This window comes from Phacochoerus africanus, chromosome 1, assembly GCF_016906955.1.
Source record: "Phacochoerus africanus isolate WHEZ1 chromosome 1, ROS_Pafr_v1, whole genome shotgun sequence".
In the NCBI taxonomy this organism is placed as follows: domain Eukaryota; kingdom Metazoa; phylum Chordata; class Mammalia; order Artiodactyla; family Suidae; genus Phacochoerus; species Phacochoerus africanus.
In genome coordinates, this window is record NC_062544.1 from 189962063 (window position 1) to 189983010 (window position 20948).

At 38.1% G+C, this 20948-nt stretch overlaps 1 protein-coding gene and 1 non-coding gene across 3 annotated transcripts in view; both read right to left on the bottom strand.

Moving 5' to 3' along the window:
- SLC2A2 (solute carrier family 2 member 2) overlaps nt 1-19365 on the bottom strand; it is a 30537-nt gene extending 11172 nt beyond the window's left edge. The window contains exons 1-4 of one of the 2 annotated variants that reach the window (XM_047755239.1): nt 19305-19365; nt 11368-11460; nt 7732-7994; nt 2018-2142 (exon numbers count right to left, since the gene is read on the bottom strand). In XM_047755239.1, the coding sequence (XP_047611195.1) occupies nt 2018-2142; nt 7732-7994; nt 11368-11460; nt 19305-19319 (496 nt within the window). In that variant the 5' untranslated portion in view covers nt 19320-19365. Of the gene's footprint in view, nt 1-2017; nt 2143-7731; nt 7995-11367; nt 11461-19304 lie in introns of those variants that run through there. The other variant, XM_047755248.1, reaches the window with a different exon arrangement.
- Nucleotides 4099-4205, bottom strand: LOC125114670 (U6 spliceosomal RNA). The gene has a single exon (XR_007131872.1). It is a non-coding gene; the product is annotated as a U6 spliceosomal RNA (small nuclear RNA).
- Nucleotides 19366-20948: the final 1583 nt, after the last annotated feature.

Here is a 20948-nt window from a genome sequence, read left to right on the forward strand (position 1 = left end):
TACCTCTTTCCTTGATAAAGATGAGAAATTACTTACCCAAGAGCACAGTGCAATAGAGTGTTAGCAGAACTATAAGCCCTGTCTGAGTTTCCACAATGTAGAGGTGCTCAAGATCACTACAGGGACACGTAGTGAGATGGTAAAGGGCTGAGGGGCTCTGGGGCTCTTCTTTCAATTACTCCAGCCTGAGTAGCTCAGCTTCTTCTTTACTGTCTCCAAATAGAATGGCTTCAGAAAAGATTTTATTTGAATAAAGATTTCTGGTGCGTAAAGAAATGCAAAAATTTGAAAAGCACTAGACTATTCTGCCTTCTATAGTTTTTCCTAAATTCAGATGTAATTCATCATTATGGAAATGGTGGGGTATCTAGTTATTCATTTGCCGAGTGCATAAAAAGGTCAGAGACTATTAATTAGTCAGGCTGAGTGCAATGTTGGGCATTTTCTTAAGAATTTAAGAATAAGATTTTTTAGAGCCTTCCTTTTGGAAGGACTGACTGCCTATTAAATGGAAATGGATGGCCTTTATGTAAAGGATACTTTGGGGAATTGTTTCAGTATTTTTCTAAATGCTTCCAAGTGTTCTCAGTGTCTCACATAAAAATTTTCATGGTTGATACAGCATCTGGATTTCTGCTGACTTTTACATGTAACTCTAATGTGTGGTCTGTTGATTTTAAAGAAGAAGAAAAAAACATTTGTTTGGCTCTATTCTAGACTGTACTGTTTTTGTGTAATTCCTAACATTATACCTCAAGAACAGAAAATGCAGATAAGCTCCCAGGTTTGAAGTCACACAAACCTGAAGTCAAATTATATTCCTATAATTTTTAGCAGTTTTAATGCTCATAATAGGATTAGATATAATTTTAAAAGGTAGTTGGAGAAGACAAGTTACTTGACTATACTAGTAATAGGTTGTTTTGCATATGTTTATAGCATTTGTATGTTTATAATAATTCTATATTATATTTCTATTTTAATATATTTATATGTTATATATAATTATATACATATATAATTAATATGTTTATAGCATTTATTTTCAACTTTACCAAAAATATTTTGTATTTTTTTTCTTACTGTATTTAAAAAAAATGGAGACACATGGAATTATAGTCTTTTTTCTTTGAAGGTAAAAGTGTTATAAATACTATATAGACCATCTTGTGCCCTCAACCCCTTCTCTTTTACCCCAATGGATATTAGTGGCAGCTGTAATTTGGGACAGTGGGTGTCACTGGCATTGAAAAACAAAAGATTTGGCCATTTCAGAGAATGTATGATTCTCCCTTTCTTTAGGTCTCTGCTGATAAGTTTCTTCAGGAAGTTTGAAAAGCTGTTCCAAGAAATAGTGATTCAGCTATTTAGATGTGACGTTCTTGGGAGGAATATCTTTCCTCTATTCTGAACTCTGCTACCAGCTGCTTTTGCCTTATTCTCTCTCCCTTTGGCCACTGCCTCTTTAGCACTTCAACCAGTCACATGAGGAAGCAGATGGGGCTAGGGAAAGTGGTCTGAGAGATGGGCTGGGATGTCAAGGTCTTCCTAGATAGGAAAGACCGAGACATCAGTGGCCAGGTTGGCCATGAGGATAGAGGTAGGGGTTCTGAGAGTAGCAGTCTTCCACTGTCTACTGAACAACAGGAGTTATAGTAACAGCTAGTATTTCAGCATGTTACTGTAGTAAAATCCTATGCCAAACACATTACCCATGTTCTCACGAGCACTTCAAGAGGTAGATATTGTTATCCTTCTCATACAATTAATAAGGAAATTGAGAGTTAAATAATTTGTCAGAGATCATACAACTAGATATGATGGCATTTCTATGGATAAAAACATAACTTTGAAACTCCCACTTAATGGTCCCAAATCTCCCTGACTTAGTACTGCACCTTTATGCTATTGCCTTTTCCTTTTGTGATGTCATCTAAGACTCAAAAAATTCACTTTAGAATAATTTTCAAATGTGTGCATGTGTGAGTGTATGTACATGTGTGTGTGCACAACTTACCACAGTAGAGTCCTGATATGCCTCTTCCTGAAATTATTAGAATATGAGATGGTCCCAATTTCGAAAACCACATCAAGAGAGCTCCAGCTAATGAGAGAATGTTTGCTACCAACATGGCTTTTATTCTGAAAATTTGAAAAGCAAAGATTATAAGTTCAACATCAAAACGTGAAAAAATTATTTGGTTTAGAGCATGCTGAGATTTTTACCTAAAAGTGATTATTTTAATTTTGCTGATAGAGCTACTTGGGGTCTCTTAAACCATTATTGCTGTTTTGATTTGTCTGTGGGTTAAAGCATTAACAATAAGCAATGTTTATAATGAGAGAATTTGGGTTGCACGTACCTAATCTCCACATTTTGTTAAGAGATGATTCAATTGTGATAGTGATTGGTTTGCTTTAAGATAACACTTCTGACACTTTACAAATAGTTAACAATTAAAGTTTTCTATAAGATGATTGTTTTAAAGCATAATTGCCTGATGATAGCTAAACTTAATTCTGTTATTTATAGCCCATGACACCTTTTTTTTTTTTTAATTTTAATGGTATGGGCTTTTAGTTGATTCAGATCATGAAAGGAAATTTCAAAGTTAAGTTGAATTTACTATGAATTATTTGGAAGTAAATTAAAACATACTTTTACTATAAGTCTTATCACAGAGAACTATAATTATCCTTATTTTATCATTGTATGCCAGGATATTTCCAGAATCTATGAAATAATGTCAACCAATGTAAAATATGTAATCAAGCTGACAAGAGCAACAAAAACATCATTTTCAAAATTAATCATATGGAAACTGACATTTGCAGGTATCTGATACTCTTCCTCCTGTTAAATGGGAAAGTGAGGTACACAAAAGCCTTCTTCAAAGTTCAGTTGATGATAATAAGGACAATAAAAGAATCTGATTGAACAGATGGGAAAATTTTATCCCACAAAGAAATGTAAGTATCTTGTTATGTTCTTTATTTTATTTTATTTTATTTTCCCACTGTACAGCAAGGGGATCAATTTATCCTTACATGTATACATTACACTTACATTTTTTCCCCACCCTTTGTTCTGTTGCAACATGAGTATCTAGACAAAGTTCTCAGTGCTACTCAGCAGGATCTCCTTGTAAATCTATTCTAAGTTGTGTCTGATAAGCCCAAACTCCTGATCCCTCCCATTCCCTCCCTCTCCCATCAGGCAGCCACAGGTCTTTTCTCCAAGTCCATGATTTTCTTTTCTGAGGAGATGTTCATTTGTGCTGGATATTAGATTCCAGTTATAAGTGATATCATATGGTATTTGTCTTTGTCTTTCTGGCTCTTTTCACTCAGTATGAGATTCTCTAGTTCCATCCATGTTACTGCAAATGGCATTATGTCATTCTTTTTTATGCTGAGTAGTATTCCATCGTGTATATATACCACATCTTCCGAATCCAATCATCTGTTGATGAACATTTGGGTTGTTTCCATGTCCTGGCTATTGTGAATAGTGCTGCAATGAACATGCGGGTGCACGTGTCTCTTTTAAGTAGAGTTTTGTCCGGATAGATGCCCAAGAGTGGGATTGCAGGGTCATATGGAAGTTCTATGTATAGATGTCTAAGGTATCTCCAAACTGTTCTCCATAGTGGCTGTACCAGTTTACATTCCCACCAACAGTGCAGGAGGGTTCCCTTTTCTCCACAGCCCCTCCAGCACTTGTTATTTGTGGATTTATTAATGATGGCCATTCTGACTGGTGTGAGGTGGTATCTTACGGTAGTTTTGATTTGCATTTCTCTTATAATCAACGATGCTGAGCATTTTTTCATGTGTTTGCTGGCCATCTGTATATCTTCCTTGTAGAAATGTCTATTCAGGTCTTTTGCCCATTTTTCCATTGGGTGACTGGCTTTTTTGCTGTTGGGTTGTATAAGTTGTTTATATATTCTAGAGATTAAGCCCTTGTCGGTTGCATCATCTGAAACTATTTTCTCCCATTCTGAAAGTTGTCTTTTTGTTTTCTTTTTGGTTTCCTTTGCTGTGCAAAAGCTTTTCAGTTTGATTAAGTCCCATGGGTTTATTTTTGCTCTAATTAAAAATATGGAATGCCTCACGAATTTGCGTGTCATCCTTGCGCAGGGGCCGTGCTAATCTTCTCTGTATTGTTCCAATTTTAGTATATGTGCTGCCGAAGCGAGCACTGTTATGTTCTATTTTAATGTTTCAAACTTTAATAGGTGAACTTTTTCTAAGCAAGTATCTTAGACACCAAACAGATTTTTTTTTTCTAGAAAATAAAACCTTATAATCTCATACTGCAGTGTTTGCCCAATAAACCATGTGATAGGCTGGATAATACCCTACACAAATCCATATCTTAATCCACAGACTCTAGGAATATGTTACTTTATATGGCAAAGGAATTTTGCAGATATGGTTAAATTAAGGATTTTGAGAGAAGAGATTATTCAGTTGGGCTCAACAATGTAATTGCAACTATCCTTAGACTAGGAAGGCAGAAGAGGAGGTAATGTGATGAAAGAAGTGAAGCTTGATTGATGTGATCTGAAGATGGAGGAGAGGGCCAAGGAATAGAGATGACAGCAGAGGCTGGGAAGGGCAAGGGGACAGACTCTCCTCTCAGAGCCTCCAGAAGGAAGGAGCCCTGCTGATGCCTTGACTTCAGTCAAATGAAACTGAACCTGTAAGAAAACGAATGTGTCTTGCTACTAAGTGCATGGTAATGCATTAGAGTAGTAGCAAGAAACTAGTATATGGGCGTTATCAACTACTCAAAGGCAGGTAAAATAAAGTGATTTAGGGCTGGCCAGCTTCAGAGCTGCAGAGTAGAAAAAGAGACAGGGGTGTTTCTCTGTGAAGTGCTTTTTCTCTACAGACAGGATGGCAGGCTGTCCTTGGGAAATTTCTACTAGCTAACTAATAGTGTATTCCATTGAGGGAAAAAGATAAAAAAAGTTGTAGAAGAGATAGCCTGGGAGTGTTTTTGATACCAGATTGCTCTAAAGTCCCTCTTCCTTACCACTGGTGGATGCTGGAGCACTTTATACAACTTAAAGGATTTTAACTTCAGCTCAGATGTGAGAAACAGCCAAGAATAAATAATCTAAAAATACATGAAATGGTTGAATCAGGAAGAAAGAAATGTCTTTCTAAGTATATTCCTTTAAATCTTGCTCTAAATACTTTTTAGCCTATGCTTCATCATCATCATCATCATCATCGATATTTGCTGCCTGCTCCCTATGTGCCAGGCAGTGTGCTAAACCTTTTATATTTGTTTTCATTTAATCTTCATAATAATCCATGAGGGAGGTACTTTTCCCCCACAATGCAGATGTCTTAGAGAACCAAGGTAACTTGCTTATTTTCACATAGCTATTAAGTGACAGAGCTGGGATGATCTGTGTGAAACCAAACATAAAATGCCTCATTTTGGTGAGTTCCACTTCTGATACAAAAGAAAGAACACATTCAAAGGCAAGCCATGTACACATTCCTTCACTCACCGTAGTGTGGGCTGCACAGACCATGGTCTCCCCTGCTTTACCCTGGTACTTAAATTTTAGGTAAAAATTGACCTAGAAAACCCAAATGTATAAAATAGTGGTCACAGATTTCTATTCACTATTATGAAATTACAAGGAAAGACTTTTTTAAAAAGCAGCAGTGGAAAAGTACATTTTTATTTATTTACTTTAAACTGGTAAAGCGATGACCCTAACAGTAAGGACGATCATGTCATTTCTCAGTGAATCTCCCTAGAAAAAATAGTTTTATGGGAGAGACTAATCTATTTTTTTTCTTAATTTTGAAGTTAAAGTTATTAATTTTAGGTCTGTTTTTCAAGGATCATTTTTGCACCGCAACCTGGTAGAAGCCTCACTTTTAGTTCACCATAAATTATTTCATAAGTGGTCATTTGATATTATTTTGGGATATGACCACTATTAATGCTAAATCCTAAGACTTGAGAGGACCTGCATCCTGGTTCCATCACTAGGACACTAAGTAAATATTTTAGAATAAGTCAGTGGGTTGTTAGAATCTCATTTCTAAATAAGGGACAAGGGCTTAAATTTTTTCTTCAGGGATGAGAAGAATAAAACATCAATAGCTGTGAAAAGAATTGGTATGAACATATTTTAACATTTAATTTAATTTTGCATATTTTAAAATTATTTCTATTTCTATTAATTATGTCTATTTATTTGACATAATTAATTTAGAAATTTTTCCAGTTACCACTTAAACCAACTTGGTGCAAATTAAAATGATCTTTGAATTTTTTAAATAATTAAAACCAGTTTATGACTACTATAATTTATGGACACTGATTTAAAGTTCAGTTAAACACCAGTGAGTTGATGAAAATTTGAAGAACTAACTGATCTTTTTTTTTTTTTTTTTTTAGGGCCACTCGTGTGGCATATGGAAGTTCCCAGGCTAGGGGTCAAATTGGAGCTACAACTGCTGGTCTATACCATAGCCACAGCAATACCAGATCTGAACGCATCTTTGACCTACACCACAGCTCATGGCATTGCCGGATCCTTAACCCACTGAGCGAGGCCAGGAATTGAACCTGCGTGCTCATGGATTATAGTCAGTTTCATTACCACTGAGCCAAAACAGGAACTCCAAGAACTGATCATTTTCCTTTATAGTAGAGGAATGTCCCCTTCAAATAAGAACAAGAATAAAACCTGGGTTACCATGCTACTCTTACTTAAAGAGAAATTCTTACAATCTTATACAAAAGCTCTGGTACAAGAGAGAGAAGTTACCAGAATTTAACAACCAGAGATATAATATTATAATTTAAAGTAGGAATTTTAAAAACTAAATGAGTTGTAATCCAGAATTACTAAGATAATTGCCTATATCATTTAGATCTTTAAATGTTTTTGCATTTTCTCAATTTCCATAGTTGCATTTTTTAATAATCAGAAAAAAGTGATTAATAAATAAAAGATGAACTCCACAAGCAGAAAATAAATCTAAAGAAATAGACTTGATTTTCTGTTTTACTTCCTCTCTTTTGGGGTTGGGGGAATCCCAGGAGCTTTAGTATGTCACCTGATTAAACTAAATGAACTTTGAAAGTAAAGGGGTTCCACAGATGTTTTTAATCCAAAACACCTAATAGACACCAGGGTGGAGAAATGGAAACACCACTGGCTTCATCTCTGCTTGGGGCTTTGAGAGAGCAGTAGCCACAGCTAGAAACTCCATGCCAAGTATATTGTGTAATTGGAAGTTGGGGATATTGACTCGACTGATCCAAATGCCAAATTTAAATCTGAAAATGAACAACTGGATGTCTGAGAAATGGAGTGATTTGGTGAAGACAACAATAGACTCCCAGGTTGAAAATTCTACTCTTGACTCTTCTGTTGAGGTCTTGAGTTAATGATTTGTGCACTGTTTCTTAATATATTTTATAAGCTACAAAGAGAATCAAAGTCATTATCTAGAAATACACACCAAACTCACTTTTGTTGTAAATGCCTCCACAGCTAAGCATACTGCTCCAACAGCTATCTCCATTATTTGGTCCAACACCAACCAAACTCATGGGTCATGAATTGAAAAAAATAACTCTAAAACTATTTCATAAAAGGAAAGATTAATTCCTTCAAAACAAATTGTTAGAAATTCAAAACACTGACATTTCTGTGTTTGTGCTTATTTATTAAATTTTCATACCTTCCAAGCCGATCTCCAAGCATCCCACCAAAGAATGATGCAATCATTCCACCAATTGCAAAGATGGACACAGACAGAGACCAGAGCATGATGATGAGGCTAGCAGATGCCGTAGTCTCTTCCTCAGCCCAAGAGGTTGGTGTTGGATCCCCTGGGTATGGTCCTGTGGGCAGCTCCTCTGTACTGTTGATAGCATAGCTGTTGATAGCTTTTCGGTCATCCAGCGGAACACCCAAAACGTGTCTATAATGGGTTATTATTACCTAAGGAGATAAAATAAAGAAAAATAGCTCCAATATTTCAAATATTCTGTATATTTTCTGCTTGTTTTTCCTTTAAAATGTTTGTTAGGTATTTAAACAGGATTATCTCAATTATTTGTGTTATGTACACACTAACATATATAGATTATTTACTGCTGACCATATCCTATAAAACAGAGGTCACAAATTCCAGTGCCAAAAAGAACTAGGCAGGACAAACAAGTAAAGGAGGCAAGATGAACCTTGATGCCTAGAGGACTGAAACACTCTCTGTACTTATTGAGCATATCACACCGAGTGGACAGATTTATCTGTCCCATCTGAAGGAGGGAGCTGCAGTGTGAGACTCATGTTATGACCTTTAATTTTTAAAGGGGAAATAGAAATCTGGGTTTTATGTTAAATTCTTCAAGTTTTAAAGGTTGGCGACTATTCAAATTGAAAATGTCCTGCAGGCTGAAAAGATACATGTTCTCTCCACCATTACCCTGCATAACAGGATTTAAATTGACTTGCATAAATGTTTTAATAGAAACACAAACATGAATGTAAGAAAAAAAATTGGGAAAGACAAGGGCAAAAATAAAGTTACTACACAAAATTCAAATACCAAGTGCTGTATCCCTGCTTTAAGTGAGCTATAAATTTATTAATAAGTTTCCTGGCAGCCAGTGAAAAGAGAGGAAAACAATCATGTATATTAGTGAATTCTGAAGATCAAAAACCGCTCTCTAGTCCCTGAAAAGGTATTGAGACCTGAAAGAATTTTCTCATAGGGTCCTCATAGAATTCACTATGTAATAGAATGAATAGTGTTTAAAACTAAATTTCACAGTCATATTTTATAATCTGTTCCAGTAGAGGCAAAGGTCATGCAAAAGTATAATCGAGTAAAGGCACATCCTTCAGGCTCTTTTCCTTCCGTGTCATTCTTCTGGATGATTTGGTCACTATTCAGCCACATTGAGCTGAGAGGACCTCTAACAAGGACCTGAAATGCAGCTGCCCTATGTTGCCAGTCACGGGCAATGTCCTATGTGGGCAAGTCAGCTGAGTGAGGGAGAGAACCGACATCCTCTTACAATAAAAGCGGTCTGATCAAGACATTTGCCTCATTGGAAGGCCATTCTATAAAGACAATGTACAGAGAAGAAAGGCTGAAAGGAACTATCCCAAATGTTCTCAGCAGTTTGCTCTATCTACATGGTGAAATAATTATGGATTTTTTTCTAAAACTCTGCAATAGGCATGCATAGTCATCATAACATTAAAAAGTGTCATTTAAAAATATCCTAAAATAGGGAGTTCCTGTTGTGGCTCAACAGTAATGAACCTGACTAGTATCCATGAGGATGTGGTTTTGATCCCTGGCCTTGCTCAGTGGGTTAAGGATCCAGTGTTGCCATGAGCTGTGATGTAGGTCAAAGAGGTGGCCCAGATCTGGTGTGGCTGTGGCTGTGGTTGTGGCCAGCGGCTACAACTCCGACTTGACCCCTAGCCTGGGAGCTTCCATATGCTGCAGGTATGGCCCTAAACAGCCAAAAATTAAATCAAAAACAAAACAAAAAACTAAAATAATTCCAAATGTCAATCTGCTAATAAAAACTAATAGGCCCAAATGACTCTTCTTAAACAGTGTTTAAGCAGCTCTTTAAATACAGAAGCAAGGGGCTATAGAGAAGGCACTAAGCCAGTGGAGGATCTCTGTTTTCAGGTCTGACTCTAGGATTTGGACTGGAGGAGGGGAAACCTTAGGTTAATTTCCCCTATAAGGCTGAAGAGGATAGTTTAAAGAAGGATTTGAAACTATCTCCCACAAGAAGAAAAGAGGTTCCACCAATTCCAAATTGTGATGCTATTGAGCCAAATTTCAGGAATCTTGCTAAATTGGCACCTATTTTCATCACCCCCAGAAAAAAGATATGACCCCTAGGGTTATTACCTAAATCTCTCAGCCTTGACAAGTCTCACTGTATTCATGATGTTATGCGTTGCCTAAACAGAGCACATCTTTTGGCCCAAGGGCAACCCTTTTCAGCTGAACTGCTGCAAGTACACATTGCACACCTTCACACCCTAAAGTATCTTGCATTTTCCTTGGAGTTTAATGTTGGAAGAGAAGCAGATAAAATATGATGGATTCATAGAAGGCATCCACCAAATGCTTGTACCATCACCTTATGCCACTTTTTCCCCCAGTTTTTCTCTCTGTCTCTCTCTCTTTTTCATTCACTAACCACTTTATTGTTTACATCAATCATTGTGCTTGGAACTGATGATAGGAAGAGGAACAAAACATCAATCCCACCCTAAATGACCTGACAGTCTGAGGTAGAGCAGAAGGAATGAAGTCCTGGTTTCCCCACTTACAGGCTGTGGGATCTGAGAAAAATGACATCCTTTTCCTATCTATTTACTGGAGATCAGAGTAGAGATGCACAAAGTAAATAGGGAAAGTGGTAGAAATTGTTTGATATTTTAAAAATACCCATCCATTTGGAGAAAAGCCAAACTTTGTTGGACTTCTTGACTATTATTTAAGAGTTTTCTATTATTTTACTTTAGATCAACAACAGAATACAGGAGTAGGGGGAAGGACTAGAATTTTTTTTAGGGTTAGCATTCCTAAAGGGTTTTTTTTTGTTTGTTTGTTTGTTTGCCTTTTTTTTTCCTTGTGATGACAACTCTTAAGATTTACTCTCTTAACCTTCATATACAACATATGTTAATTATATTTGTCATGTTGTGTATTATATCCCCGGTACTTATTTCTCTTACGGCTGGAATTTTGTACCTTTTGACTACCTTCATCCAATTCTGTCTCCAGCCCACCCCCACTCCTCCTCCCACTCCCCACCAGGACTCCTAAATGTTTTGATCTGGCCAAGTAATGGACATAAGATGGTTTTTGACCGAGTAAAACTGGGGAGAGCATATATTAAAGTGCCTGACACACAGTGAGTTAGTGCTCAGTTCATGCTTAAACACTGAAAAAACCCTATCCTTATTTGTTTCCTCTTATTCCCTGGCATTTCCATCCATGTATGGCTGGGAGCTCTGAATGTATGCTGCAATAAGCTGTTAAGCTTTAAAAAAATCCTCAGGCACATGGTATTCTGGCTGGAGTTTTCTATGAGCTCAGCGAACAACAGGATTAGAGATCAAGAATTATTTACTACCCCTTCTTTTTCTGTGAGGGTTATTAAGTGAGGAGTCAAGGCCAAGTTATCAACTTTGGAACCATGCACGTGGTACCCGAGAGAAGACCGGGATTACTCACGTGGGCACACTTTATCTCTCTGGATGAGGAGCAGATAGCTTTCTCTCATTGATAGAAATTGCCAAAACGAGAACTTGTACATGTTTCACTTGCCTGTTGAGGTGCATTGATCACACCAATGTCGTATCCAAACTGGAAGGAACCCAGCACAGCAGTGAGGACAGCAAAAACCAAAGTTCCAGTGATCTGTGAGGAATGAAGCACAGGGCTGGGAAAAACGAAGTAATTTCAGCTACCCATTGTCCCATCAGTCTGCGGTATGGACTTCTGACAGCTCCACCTATCAAGAGGCAAGAACCTCCAAGAGACTGGTTCTTGCCCCTTGATACTCATTCACCATGTGCCCTATGCTCCAGGCAGGGCTCAGTCATACAGGAGTGGGGGCTCCTTGCATTTTCCGTACATTGCTAAAGTGGCAAAAAGCCTGGGACAGCTTCATCCAGGGAAGGAACCAGACATTCTTTTATATATGTGTGTGTGTGTGTGTGTGTGTGTGTGCATGCGTGTATGTATAATGTGTGTATATATGTATGTTTTGTATATATAATATACATTTTTCCCCTATAAGCTTAAAAATCAGGAATGTGAACTAGAATTGCTGCTGACTAAAAGGCACTGCTAAAATAAAAATAGTTTTAAAATAGAATTTTGAAAAGTCAAATTAGATACCAGTAATAAAGAGACAGGGAGTTCTCCTGGACATTGTTATGATATGAGAACACCTCAAAACTCATATAAGAGACATAACAAGTCACATCAACATCCAGGTAAGGGTACTTTTCAGGATCTGCATCTTGTTGAACATAGATTTGTGGATTAAGAGATATTATTTTCTTTCCAACTTCATGTAGCTACAAAAAGCAGAGTAGAAAGTGGCAGAACATCCATCCCCTTCAGCTCAAAATTAACATGTCTAACCATCTTAGATAAATCATATCATGCATACAGTCACATATAAGGATATTTGATGCACTATTGTGTGTGTGTGTGCGTAATAGTAAGAATTGTAGAAAGAACCTAAGTGTCATTCAGTGGGAAATAGCCAAATTGATTCAAATACATCATGATGCAAACAACACTCTCCGCAGCATTTAAAAAGAATAAGGTAATCATTACATGCTGGCTTATTAAGTGACAAAGGAAACCGTGTAAATTCATTTTTTTAAAAAAGACATAAACCTAAGTATTCTTTGCTTTGTGCATGTTGTATGTAATTCCTAGAATATTTTCTTGAAGAACAAGTAAAAAAAGGACGACCTTTGAGGAGGAATGTGAGATTGGAGAGGCAAGGTAAAAGAGTATTTTTTTCTTTTATTTACATTATTATACATTTTATAAGGAAAATATTTCATGTATATATCTATGTCATTTAAAATTTTAAATGACATGAGATATAGTAGGAACTTCGTTGAGTAAATGAATGAGACCTAAAAACACAGAGTTTAGTTTCTACTCTGATACTTAGTAGGTAGATGACCCAAGCCACTTCCCCCATAGGATCTTCAGTTTTCTCTAATTTGGTGGATGACCGTAAATCCCCTACTCCAGCATGAAGAATAGGTAATTACCCAGGCCCCTTCATTCCCCAATTAAACTGGAGATCAGAAATTTCAGTGTCATCATCAATAAAGTATTATCCCAGTACCACCCTGAGAGCCTCTGAAGTCACTATCTAGTGGTCCTAAAACCAGACCTTACTCGGAAAGCTTATTACATGTGTAGCTTCCTGGAGCTCACTCCGGATCTGCTACCAGATTGGAATCTCTGGGGTGAAGATTGGGAATTTGTAGGTTTGCTCCCTCTTTCCACTAATTCAGAATTAATTGCAAGCGGCACCTGTATAGACTTCCCTCCCAGCAACTTCCTTCCTTGAAAGAAAGAAGTTCAAGCTGATCCAAAATATGTACTAATATGTGCTAATTCCATATCTATACATATATAGAAAGAGGCATATGTATATCATACAATTATGAATCATATGTATGTCATGTAATTATATAATTCACATTTGTATTTGTCAGGTACAAATCACATATACATATATTGTTATTTATTAATAATCAATAGTAAAATAATTATAAATAAGTACATAAGTATACATAAAAATTGCACGTGTGTGGGTGCTTGCACACGTACATAAACATACACAGTACGGTATATGGTTTATAGGATTACCAGAGATTTTGAATTATCCTCTAAAATGGAACTAGACATCTAAAACCCAGTGGCTGAGGCAGCCAAGACTATGATGGGGTTCCACTCACTTGGTTGGTGATTTCTCCTTAAAATCTTTTCCCCTTCAAGCTGTTTCCAAGGACAAGGAATTTCATCCTATTTATAGGTAGCATCATTAGCAGTGAGGGGAGCAGGAGGTGCCTTAAGAGGGCTTTAATTCACTTCCTGGATAATCTCTATCACTACAATCTGGACCATCTGATGTTAGGTGCAATGCAAACACAGCTTCGGTGCCTAATACTTAATATTGCCTATTGCATGCCATTGGTTGCTGTGTGTGTATTATCTCATTTACCCATAATAGTTTTCTCTTGCTGCTATTACAAAAAAACCAACAAAGCAGTGGCCTAAATAACACAAATTTATTATTTTACAGTTCTTGTAGGTCAGTTCTTGGAGGTCAAGTCTCATCAAACTAAAATTAAGGTGTTGCCAAGCTGTGTTCCTTTCTCGAAGCTGTAGGGGAAATTTCAAGTTGATGTGAAATTCAGTTCCCTACGGTTGTAGGACCAAGATCTGTGCTGGCTGTAAAGCAAGAGTCATCCCAGCTGTGGAAGCCACAACATTCCTTGGTTAGAGGTGCCCTTCCTCCATCTTCAGAGACAGAAATAGGCTGGTCAAGTCCTCATGTTGCAGCTCTGTGACCCTGACTGCAGCCAAGACAGTTCTTCCCTTTTAAGAATTTGTGGGATTAAATTTGGCATATCTGAATAATTTAGGAATCTCCTATCTCAAGTTCCATAATGTTAATGACATTTGTAGAGCCCTTTTTTTTTCCTACCTAGGGTAATAGATTCACAGATTCTGGGGATGAGATTGTGGACATCCTTTGAGGACCATTATTCTGCCAATCATACTCCTCATGACAGTACTATTAGTATCCCTATTTTATAGCTAACTACACTAGGTTAACGTCTTACAGCCAGTAACTTATAGAATAATGATCTGGATCAGAACCTTTGCTTTTAATTACTTGGTAATTTTGCATTTCTCATTGGTGTCAGAAACAGACATTTGAAAGCCAAACACCGAGTTCCTATCATGGCGCAGTGAAACGAAACCAACTGGGAACCATGAGGTTGTGGATTCCATCCCTGGCCTGGCTTAGTGGGTTAAGGATCTGGCATTGCCATGAGCTGTGGTGTAGGTCAAAGACATAGCTCGGATCTGGTGTGGCTGTGGCTGTGGCAGAGACTGGCAGCCATAGCTCCAACTGGCCCCCTAGCCTGGGAACCTCCATATGCCACTGGTGAGGCCCTAAAAAGCAAAAAAAAAAAAAAGGGGAGGGGGGGAGTTCCTGTCATGGCTCAGCGGTTAACGAATCCAACTAGGAACCATGAGGTTGTGGGTTCAATCCCTGGCCTTGCTCAGTGGGTTAAGGATCCAGTGTTGCTATAAGCTGTGGTGTAGGTCACAGATGTGGCTGGGATCCTGCGTTGCTGTGGCTCTGGTGTGGGCCGGCAGCTTCAGCTCCGATTAGACCCCTAGCCTGGGAACCTCCATATACCGCAGGAGCAGCCCCTGAAAAGGCAAAAAGACAAAAAAAAAAAAAAAAGGCCTAACACATTTGCATACTTACGCTCCTAATCTTTCTAAATTGAAAAAAAATCCATAGGTGCACATATCCATAGAATTTGCCAATTGTGATGCTGAAGTCAAATCACCACTCACCAATTCTAAATGCATTTCCCATTTTCCCACCACTCATCACACAAATTTGCTCCTTCCTTACACACCCATAGAAAACTTTTGTGAGGTCTCTGAACAAAAACTTAAAAGGGCAAAAAAAGTCTACTCAGCTGCTCATCTGTAGCTCAGCTGAAGAAGAATCTCAAGTCCTACCCAACGCCAAGCCCAAGGCCAAGGTATACTCACCCAGTTTCATCCCTGCATCTCCTTTTCTTCCTGTGGTACAGTCTCCAAGCACTGGTTGTCTTAGTGACCACCCCTCCCACTCCACCCCAAGGCTTCTGCTCTCTGCTGGCTCTTTCTTCCTGTCCTTACCAGACAAGCATATAGTTCCTTTCTTTTATTTTGAATCCAGTGGTGACCATGGCAATGGTGAGCAGGGGTGCTATAGAAATGGACATTGGGGGTGAAGGTGGTGGCTGCAGCAGATTTGGTTCCCTATAATCTTCCTCAGCTTTCCTCTGCCACTCCAAATGGCAGTCTTAGTCACAAGTATTAGCTGCTCCTACATTTCTTTGACAAAAATCTAAGTTAATTTTCAAAAATAGAAGATCTGTGTCCCTTACCTTTCGATTAAATTATTCTAAGTCATAGCTGTGTAAATACTGGAGCTGCCCCTAAGATCACTTTCTCATGTTATAGGGATAACAAAAAAAAAAGTCACTATGCACTCTGTGGCCTAGAGTTCCCCACTTTAACTCCTTGAGGTAGAAATTACACACAATTGGTTAGATAAGGAACAATTCCATTTATTTTAAGCAGGTCACTTGAATTCCCAACTATCAAAGTCTCTGAAAATTTGGATTGCACTTCTTTTTTTGTTTTTGTTTTGTACCTCATATTTTCAGGTTCGATCTTCCTCTTTGAGCTCCCTTTTAAACTGGATAGTTGCTTCCCATCTTTTCTTTTTCCATTGTGAAACAAAAAGAGCTAACATTTGTAGTCAACCTCCTATATAGTTCTACTTGGTCAGAGAAAGTTTTGTGTATGAGAGGGAAAATTTCTGAAAACTACTAAGTGTGAATTAGTCCATTAACCCTCATACATTCAATCTAATGTTTAAGGAGTTGACCCAAGGGTAGGTACAAAGTAGCTGGTGAAAGCAATGAGAACTTAGAGAGGACCATACTCTGTCCAGGCTCTGGGTTCTAAATTGTTTACCTGTTCTCTCAACAGCCTTGTAGGTAGGAATTATTACGCCATCTTACACAGGGGAAAACTGGTTCAGAAAGGATAAGGAACTTGTCCACAGGCCAAATACCCACCAAGTGGCAGAAGATATTCAAGCCTCTCCATGGGCAACAAGGTATTAAGCTTGCACTTTTAGAAAGAATTTCTTCATTGGGGGCTTAATAATTTTAAGTAAAAAGTACTACACTCTATATCCAATGAAAAATATGCCACTAGATAAATGCAGAGGAGAAGAATGGGGCAAGTGGCTGAACCTTAACCTAAAACAAAATGTGGTGTTTATTTTTTGGCTTAGAAATCAGATGGGGTCTATTAGGAAAAACAAATAGAGTTGGCAGTCAGAAAACCTGGAAGAGTCCCAGGTAGGCCCTTATCCTCAAGTCTCAGTTTCTTTGCTCCAAAATTGGGTATCATAATAATATTTAATGCATAGAATTATTATAAAGACTGAATAAGACACATACTGTGGTCTTTTTATAAATAGTGAAAGGGCTATAAAACAACAGGTCTTTAACCACATCATTATCATCTCATCACTCTTGCCGAACAACCATCTGTCAATTTTTCAGACTTCACCAATAATCTTTACAACAGTACTACAAAGTACGTGAAATCACCCCCATTTTGCAGGTGATAAAACCAGGGCTCAGAGATTAAGTGGTATGCTCAACACACACAGCTGATGAATGACAGATACTCTTGTATTGGAACCCAGAGCTCATCTTAAATTCCAACTGCTAAACTAAAAAGCAGATTTTCAGCAGCTCTTGATTAACTAGGTAAGGAGGAGAACCTTGTACTCTTTCCTCTACAAAATGCTGTGAACACCAACCCAAAGGTGATCTTGCACCCAATGTTGGAAAAGTCCAGGAGCCTCTCAAACCACAGAATTTTCAAGCTGAAAGGGACCTTGAGAGCAGTGGATTCTAGTCTAATCTCTTCCTTTTTCTGTTGAAGAATCTGAGTCCAAGTCCTTTGTCTGAGTTAAACAGTGCATTACTGGGTATACCCAGAGTGAACCCAGGTCTTCTGACCCTCAGTCTCATGCTTTCCTACATCTTTCATAGTCTGGGTAGATTTACATAGCTGAGACATTGTGCCTTACATCAGTTCTTATTCTTTCTGGGTTCCCTTATTAGGCAATTCCTCAATTCTCTCTTTTTTTTTTTTTTTTTTTTTTATGTTTTCAGGTCTGTACCCGAGGCATATGGAAGTTCCCAGGCTAAGGTGTCCAATCTGAGCTGTAGCTGCTGGCCTACGCCACAGCCACAGCTATGTGTAATCCGAGCTGCGTCTTCAACCTACACCACAGCTCACGGCAACGGTGGATCCTTAACCCACTGAGCAAGGCCAAGGATCGAACCCGAGCCCTCATGGATACTAGTCGGGTTCATTAACCACTAAGCCATGATGGGAACTCCGAACTCCTCAATTCTTAAGAAAAGTGCTACAACACAATTTCTAAAGGCCCCTAAGGGAATTTAATGACAGTTCTAAATGAAGCTTGAGCATCTGCTATGTACCAGGCACTGTGGTAAGCATATTACCATCCTTTTTGCAGTACTTACTGAACTTCAGTTGTTTGAACACTACTTTCATGATTTTTTGCCAAATGATTTTAACCATCTGTACAGTTATTAATTCAGTATTTGTCTTTATATTGTTTTAAAAATCTTAACAACTTTAGCTTTGTCCTGGGCTATAATAGGAAATCACAAGTCCTAGTTATTCATTAAATACACATTATATAAATATATAACTATTGACATGAAAATGTTTGTCATCTGAGTTTCTCTAATTTTATCCCATTTAATTACTCCCATACCATAAAGAATTATTATAACCCCTGTATATCCCACACATATCCTTATATCCCAATATGTTCTTATTTTTTTTGCAATAGAGAAAACCCAAGACCTGTTAAGTATCTTAACCCCAGTATCACAGCAGGTAAGTAGCATCACCACACACACTCCAAATCCAAGTCCACTGACTGCAAAGTCTGTGCTCCTAGCCTTGTCACCTATAGACATGACGGAAGGCTCAGCAAAATCACACCAGCTCCAAACTTAGAGGTCCTACCCTAACAGGGCCACCCTCTCACCTATTTGTACAGTTGCTTGCCGAGGTGGATGCATTTGGTTGTGGGACTTATAAGGGAGCAACAGAACTATATGCCCTTTTTATTTTGAAGTTTTTATTTTGAAAAGTATTACATCTACAGAGAAGTCGAAGAGTAGTGCAGTAAACACTCCATAACCTTCCCCTGTGTTCACCAACATTTAACATTTACCTTATTTGTTTAACTCTCACTCTGTATGTGTGAGTAGCAGATATTTATGTCACTCCACCCCTAAATTCTTCAGCAAGCACTAAGAACAAAGACATTCTCCTACATGATTACAATACCATTGTCATGCCCAAGAACATAATAGTTATAAAAAATTATTTAATATACCATTTTCAAAATTTCTCATTGTTCTCATATTATCCCTTAGAACTTTCCTTCTAATATTTAAGATCATTGTTGCATTTGGTTGTCAGTTCTTCTTAGTCTCCCTTAATCTAGAACAGTCCTTTTACCTTGTGTTTTTCATATATTGGTATTTTTGAAGATTTCAGGTAAGTTTCATGATTAGTTAGATATAGGTTAATGTGCCTTTTTTTGTACATTCCTTCAATAATATGGTTATGCAGTACCACTTGAGAAAACATTCACAGACTAGTCAGAAAACAGAGCAAATATCCTTAAAATCCTAATTATTGAATAAGAAATATGACTTTTAGAAGACAAGTTAACTATCAATTGGCCAAGAAAAGTAGCTCCACTCAACGCCCCCCAAATCCTCAATATGCTCACTGAGTTGAACCAATTTCCTTACTTATGTTCTCAAATGGACATGCTACTACTGTACCTTATCTTCTGTCATTTTATGGGTTAGAGTCCTCCTCTTAATTCCAGGTCCTGTACTGACTGTGGCAGACGCAGTAGCCAGCCTCTGTCTGTTCTTCTCTAGCTTTCCGAGACTAGTTATACATTAGAGTAGGAGGGGCAAGGCATGAGGAGAAGGCATGAGGCAGGTCTAATCTTAGGCAGAGGGTGAATATTGATGAGAATCTAATCAATAAATGCTTTGCCTCTGTGACCTGTGGCTTCAATGCCTTTGTTCCACCAGGAAAGACAACAGGAGCAGGTCCCTTAGACATGAGAGACAAACCAGAGCCTGTCAGGTTTTAAGGCATGTGCTAAGTGTGACAGTAACCAGGGCAGGTGAAAAAAAGAAATCTTTGGGGTCTTTTGTAGAAAATGAGATATGCTGGGCTGCCATGCTATGTTGTGGGGACAAGACAGACAGGTGCATGGAAGGCACATGTACTGCTGTGCAGAGAACCAGGACTGTGGTGCTCCTGCCTCAGAGATGGGCTGTGGGGCCAGTGGTCATTAGAGGCCTGAACGGCTATCTGAATGAGTTTGGAGAGTCATGAACATGGGTTTGAATCTCACAGTTTTGCTGGTGGTGTGACCTTAAGGAAGTGGCTCACTGTGACTTTTCTGTGCCTTAGTTTTTTCACCTGATAAAATGAAAATAACAGAATATACAATTTGTTTTTTTGGTTGGGTTGAATGTGGTAATATATGAAAGTGTTTAGCACAGTGAATAATAAGTGCTCAGCACATGTTGATTATTATTGTTTTTGCTGTTATTTTTATTGCTTCAGTATGTGTCAAGAAGCCTGTATTAGAGGCAGTAGAGGTCTCAAATCTGCTCATAGGTCTTAAGCTTGTGCCCTTCTGTGTATCCTCTATGATATCCAGACCCTGTGGGAACCCAGGTGATAGCAAAATTGGTTAAGCTTGAACTCTTCTTGGCAAAGAGTGTCACTGGCTCCACTGAGGCTCAACTGGATCCAGTTTCCAGCAGAGAAAATATAACAAAAAGCCCCATAAATGAGGAGAGAAGAAACAGAGGGTGAGAGGTAAAGAAAACTCAGATTTCATTTGTCTTTTGTTTCATCACCCTCTTTTCGTTTCTATCACTTCCTCAATGTAATGCAAATGAGTAAATAATTCCATTCAAACCACAAATTTTTACTGAATCCAGCACAGTCCCAAGCTCTGAAATGCATGATAGAAAAACAGACACTTAGGAGCTCATAATGCATAAGGAGAAAGAAACGTAACCATAAAGAGCAATAGAGTAATTTCTTAGTGGAAAAGCATGAACGAATATTATTAGCAAAGGTGGTTAATCTTTATTGAGTTCTTGCTTGCTGCCAGGTGCTGCTCTCAGCACTTTACATGGATTAACTCATTTGATCATAACATAAGGCACTCTCCGTTTGTAGAGCCAAAGCTTTGGGGAGCGGTTTTGAAATCAGATTTTAAAGAGCCCAGGTAGCCACATTGCACTACCATTAGAGCATAACTAGCTCTGGGCTTTCTGCCCCAGTTTCAGCTGCTCATGCTCAACAACCAATTGTCAGAGCGTCTTTAAACAGGAGAGGATTCCTTAGCAATCATTTTGCAGTGAGTGACAGGACACTCTGCCAGAAAGTCT